This window comes from Cyprinodon tularosa, unplaced genomic scaffold (genome assembly GCF_016077235.1).
Source record: "Cyprinodon tularosa strain WSP-4 unplaced genomic scaffold, ASM1607723v1 ctg933, whole genome shotgun sequence".
NCBI lineage: Eukaryota > Metazoa > Chordata > Actinopteri > Cyprinodontiformes > Cyprinodontidae > Cyprinodon > Cyprinodon tularosa.
Window position 1 is genome coordinate 57,434 of NW_024039711.1, and position 6,183 is coordinate 63,616.

At 45.4% G+C, this 6,183-nt stretch overlaps 1 protein-coding gene across 1 annotated transcript; it reads right to left on the reverse strand.

The window, feature by feature from the left end:
* Positions 1 to 4,243: 4,243 nt before the first annotated feature.
* LOC119776448 (relaxin-3 receptor 1-like) lies at positions 4,244 to 5,571 on the reverse strand. Its single transcript, XM_038274843.1, has one exon. It carries the CDS (start codon positions 5,387 to 5,389, stop codon positions 4,259 to 4,261), a length of 1,131 nt encoding a protein of 376 aa, XP_038130771.1. The 5' UTR covers positions 5,390 to 5,571; the 3' UTR covers positions 4,244 to 4,258.
* Positions 5,572 to 6,183: the final 612 nt, after the last annotated feature.

The following is a 6,183-nucleotide window of genomic DNA, read 5'->3' on the forward strand; positions in this document are numbered from 1 at the left end:
CAGTTCCCCTGGATTGGCAGACCGGGGTGGTGGTCCCTCTATTTAAAAAAGGGGAATGGAGGGTGTGTTCCAATTACAGAGGAATCACACTCTTAAGCCTCCCTGGTAAGGTCTAATCCGGGGTTCTGGAAAGGAGGGTCCATCGGATAGTCAAATCTCGGATTCAGGAGGAGCAGTGTTGTTTTTGTACCGGCTGTGGAACACTGGATCAGCTCTACACCCTCAGCAGGATTCTGGAGGGTACATGGCAGTTTGCCCAACCAGTCTACATGTGTTTTTTGGATCTGGAGAAGGCATTCGATCATGTCCCTCGGGGGGTCCTGTGGGGGTTACTCCGGGAGTATGGAGTACCGGGCCCTTAATAGGGGCTGTTAGGTCTCTGTATGACCGGTGTCATAGCCTGGTTCACATTGCCGGCAGTAAGTCGCACCGATTTGGTTCATAACTTTTATGGACAGAATTTCTAGGCGCAGCCAAGGTGTTGAGGGGATCTGTCTTGGTGGCCTTAGGATTGTATCTCTGTTATTCACAGATGATGTGGTTCTGTTGGCTTCATCAGAACGTGATCTACAGCTCTCACTGGAGCGGTTCTCAGCCGAGTGGGAAGCGACCGCGATGACAATCAGTGCCTCCAAATCCGAGATCATGGTCTTGAGCCAGAAAAGGATAGAGTGCCTTCTCCGGGTTGGGGAGGGTGTATTACCCCTTGTGGAGGAGTTTAAGTATCTTGGGGTGTTGTTCATGAATGAGGGGAAGATGGAGTGGGAGATTGATAGGCGGATTTGTGTGGCGTCTGCTGTGAAGCTGGCGCTGTACCGGTCTGTTGTGGTGAAGAGAGAGCTGAGGTGAAGAGAGGTCATGAGCTTTGGGTCATGACCAAAAGAATGAGATCCTGGATAGAAGCGGCTGAAATGAGTTTTCTCCGTAGTGGGTCTGGGCTCTCCCTTAGAGATAGGGCTCAGTCATCCGGGGAGGACTCAGAGTAGAGCTGCTGCTTCTCCACATCGAGAGGAGCCAGTTGAAGTGGGTCAGGCATCTGGTTAGGATCTCTCCTGGATGTCTCCCTGGTGAGGTGTCCAGGCACGTCCCACTGGGAGCAGGCCCAGGGGGAAACCCAGACACGCTGGAAGGACTATGTTTTTCAGCTGGCCTGGGAGCGCCTTGGGATTCCCCCGGAGGAGTTGGGTGGCTGGGGAGAGGGACGTCTGGGCCTCCCTACTGAAGCTGCTGCATTGATTTTACCCTGGATTTGAATGAACTGTTAATTAACTATAACTTCTAGTTTTAGTTATTTAGTATATTTATAATCTTCTGGTAAAAAGACACAACAAATACAATTAGATCCATAAAACACAGTATCATTGATACTGCACATTTTGCTTTGTAAATGTATATGCATTTCAATAAATAATAAAAATTAAGAAAATAATTCTAATTTAACAGGGGTAGTGAATAAAAAAGCTAGTTTTACCTGTTTTCACTCAAATCTGCCAAATTATTTTAATGAAATTAACAAAAAAATACACAAAAATGTCATTTATTTTGTTTTAAATAGAATAAGATTGTATTCCTGTTTTTCAGAGTAACTTGATTAACTGCCACAACAGTAAAAGTGTTGAAATAAGGGCAACTTACTTCAGCGACACAATTTAAGCAGCCGTTTCCTTTTTCTACATACCAACTCCAGTAGAGTGAATTCTGCAAACACTAACATGCAATCAGATGGATTCTTTTAACCCATCTGTCTGATCTGACTCTGTAAAGTCAGAGACAATGTCTGTTTTAAAATATAGCCATACAAATAAATGGGACTGAATGGTTCATATTGTGGGCGGCTGTATTTTTTATGCACCTTTCATTGTTTCTAAGCTGCTTTGCAGTTTTATGCAACAAAATGAAGGTTTTTATTTTCCCTTAGAGCTTATTTTAAGTAAGACCAAAGTCCACCACTGTTTATAGTCTTCTTCATTGTCCTTACATAACATCCAGCATAGAGTCTTTATGCCAGCATTTTTATAGGCACATTAAAGTCCAAATCCCTTTTAGAGAGTGGTTTCTTACAGCGATGCCCATCATTATACAATCCATACATGTTTTATATAAATAAACACCTTACAGCCATTAAGCTTTATCTATAGAGAATACTACTTACTTCTGTGGTTCATTTAATCCACTAGAATTTAAATACTGTAGGTTTGAGCAGTGATGCCCAGTAAATTCTATAAAGTCAGATAATTAATTGAACCTGAAGAGAAGAAGAAAAACATGAATATAAGAATATTGACATTAGCACGTTGACCTTAGCCAAAACACAGTTTATTCTTGTTTGTATAGAGCAGTGGTCCTCTAAACTTTTTTAAATATTTTTTTGCCATTTCATGAAACAAAACTGAAGCCATGACGCCCATAAACAGCCAGCCAACGTACAGTTTGTGTAGCAGTACAAATACAAACAGCCTTTAATGTCTAAAACATGGGCAACAGAAGTAAACCCCTGGCATTTCTGTAAATATTGTACTTTTTTTAATATATACAACAGAGAAGATATAACACTTTGACACAACATAAAACAGTCAGTGTACAGCTTATATTACAGTACAAATGTGCAGTTCCCTCAATACACAGCCTTTAATATCTAAGCTGTATGAAGTGAGTACAGCCTCAGATAAAAGAGTCCAAATTCAGCCATCAGCCATATGTTTTATACACTCTTTGGAATAAATGTTACCAGAAGAAGCCACTGAAATAAGGGGGATTTACCATTAGGCAATACCAGACAGCTGCCTAGGGCCCCAAGTTCCTGGGGGCCCCTTAAAACTCTGTTTCCATGTATGGTTAATACAACTATTCGCCATATTGGATCAGTCCATTTGCTGCACATGTTCAGAAAGGTCCAAACAGACAGCAGCAAACCATTTGAAAACAAACCATGCAAAGAGCAGTGTTGCCAACTTAGCGCTTTAGTCGCTATATTTAGCCACTTTTCAGACCCCTCTAGCACTTTGATTTCTAAAAAGCGTCTAGCAGCAAATCTAGAGACTTTTTTCTGCTACTGGAGACTTTGGAGACAACATCTAAAAGCAGCGAACTCTGCTCTCCAGAGCAAGTAGATTGGTAACCCCGCCTCCTGCTCTCCTCTATCTTGTCTGCTGTCATGATTCATGCAGCTATTATTTCATCCAAATAAAAAATGGAGAACAGATAAGCAGATCATGGCTAGTCTACAGTGAAAAGAAGGACTGGGTTATTTACTTTGGCCTTTTTGGAAACACAGGAAGGAGCAATCAGCTAAGTGAGCTTAGTGCTTGGAAAAAATCTTTCATTCCTTTAGAGACAGCATGAAAAGTCAGCTGAGTACAAAACATAGAGAGGAAAACAAGAAGAAAAGGGACAAGAAGAGAGGGACACAACCTAGAACAAATAATGGATGTCTATTCTATTAACATTTCTCTATCTGTAGAATGGGTCTGTTTTATGTGCTGTCTTCTTAGTTTAGAGGGCCCCCTGCCTGTCTTTGCCTAGAGCCCCACATTTCCTATATCCGCCCCTGACCATTAGTAGTCCTACTTAGAGCAAACACAGACGGCCAAAGCATTTCTAACCCATCATTAATATCCATAAAATATGACTTGCTTCAAACAAAGCAGTACTTAGATTTCTGTTTAATTACTTGTTAGACATAAAGCTGAAAAATATGAATAAAAAAAAATCCTAATTTGTCCACTATAGGTAAGTCCAAAGGCGTATACACGCAGAGCAATCAGAGTTCAGTTGGCCTCTGTGGGTACTTTCACCCCTCAACAGTCATATTTCAACATCTGTTTACCATCTGCTCTCTTCATCCTCTGACATGGGAGCTGGCTCGGAGCTCGTCTGCCTGGCTGTGTGCCGCCTGTGAAGCTGGTTGACAGTTGCCTTTTGTATCTATGCTTCTTTTTCTATGTCTGCTTCTGTCTCCTTGAACCCCAGTGGGCCTCAGCAGATGGCCGCTCACACTGAGCCTGGTTCTGCTGGAGGTTTCTTCCTGTTCAAAGGGAGTTTTCCTCTCCACTGTCGCTACAAGCATGCTTAGTGTGAGGGATTGCTGAAGAGTCAATGAGTCGATGCAATCAACTGGTTTTCCTTATATAGAAAACTTTGAATCAATCTGACTGGATGATCTGGTGAACTGGAAATTGCCAAGAGATGACATGATGTGAATCTATAGAAATAAACTGAATAGTTTAATTGTTCTGCCTTTCTACTTCATGTGCTCCTGCTACCTCTGCTGCTCCGCGTCCGTGTCGCACTGGTCCGTTAAAACCGTCTCCAGGATGTTGAGAGGGACGGCGGTCTGCGTGTCCTCTCTGACCGCCCTGGAGAAAGGCCTCAGGCGGCATGGGTTCCTCCCGGATGGAGAGGACATCCTCCAGAACAGAGCTTTGATCCTCTTCCTGAACTCCCTGCGCATGAGGCAGTACAGGACCGGGTTGAGGCAGCTGTTGGTGTGCGCCAGGCACACAGTGACTGGGTGGAGGTAGGTGTGCACCATATAATAAGCTAGATCCCAGTGGAGAAGGTTTAGCTTCACCAGAAGGCTCCAGAGAGTGATGGCTTGGTTCGGCATCCAGCAGATAAAGAAGGAAAGGACCACGATGGTGACCGATCGGGTCACCTTGGAGCTCCGCTTCACCTGGTGGTTGTTCCTGCAGCGCAGGCGGACGAAGCGCAGCAGCAGCAGGTAGCACACGGTCACTATCAGCATGGGGAACACAAAACCCACCAGAAGCTTCTGAAGGTAGTGAAACAGAAACCAAGGCTGGCCCTCCGGGAAGCCCATCAGACACAGTCTCTCCCCCGCCACCCTTCTCACTGTGGAGAACACGGCCGTAGGCAGAGAGGCCGCCATGGCGCACAGCCAGAGCGCAGGGATGAGCCACCAGGCTGGCTGCAGGCGCCGCTTCTTCACAGCTGAAGCCACCGACCAGTAGCGCGTGACGCTCATGGCTGTGAGGAAGAACACGCTGGCGTACATGTTCATCACCGTCACTGTCAGGAGGATTTTACACATGGCGTTTCCGAACGGCCAGCTGAAGTCCAGCGCAATGTCCACCGCCCAGAACGGTAAAGTGAGGACGAACTGGAAGTCCGTAACTGCCAGGTGGAGGATGAACATGTTGATGGCGGAGTTCTTCCTCCTGCCGCTGCCCGCCTTCATCAGGAAGAAGACCAGCAGGTTCCCCAGCAGCCCCGCAGCGCACACCAGCAGGTACACGATGGAGATGATGATGCGCAGCGCAGGAGAACTTTCTGCTGGAACATCCATTTCACTCAGGCTGCGGAACCGGTTCAGCTCCACTGAGGACCGGTTCCACACAGACGTGGAGTTGGAGCTTTGCAGCGCTGCCATCCTGTCCGGTATGAGCTGTGAGCTTCACCCTGTGGGCGCCCACAGACACAGAGCGGACAGCAGGACGCCCATCCTCCTCTGCGTGGGCTTTTCCACTCAGAAGGCTTTACGGAGGGTTCCGCGCTCTGCCTCCGGGTGGTGCCTGATGGCACCGGGACGCACCCACGGCTTGGTTCATGAACTGCGCGTTCCCGAGGAAGCTGGTGCACGAAGGAGGACTGACGTGTTATTTTCGGACGGCCAAGACCATCAATGTGGCTGAGCTGCCCTGAGCAGCAGGGTTCGACTAAAACTAAGAAGGAAACAGAAAACTACTTGAATGGAGAACATTTTTTCATCAACTGAGATTGAAGTGGAAAACAAACCTATAAGAAACCTAAACTATGTTTAATCAACCAACTGAAACATGGTGGAATATATAACCGATATTACCTTGACTTTTGTTAATCATTTTTTATAAGCTTTGCAAACTGAATGGATTTTTTTCTTCTATAGGATCCAGTCAAATTCAGCTGAAATCAGGATAATGTCAGTTTGAGGGCCTCTATATCTAGCAAATAACAGTTTGATGATCAGATCATTTACACACCAACTATGAAGTCCCTGCAGCTCTGATGTTTACAGTCGCCTATCTGTATGCCTCATCTAGTGTTACTAGAAGTAAAACAATGAGCTTATTGGCCTTGGCCCCATTGTGGCTCTGCATTTCTTATACCTCATCCAAAATACTTTGGTTTTCTTGAGTGATTTTCTGTAGACAGCATTAGTCCGTGAGGCAGACACCCTATCTACTT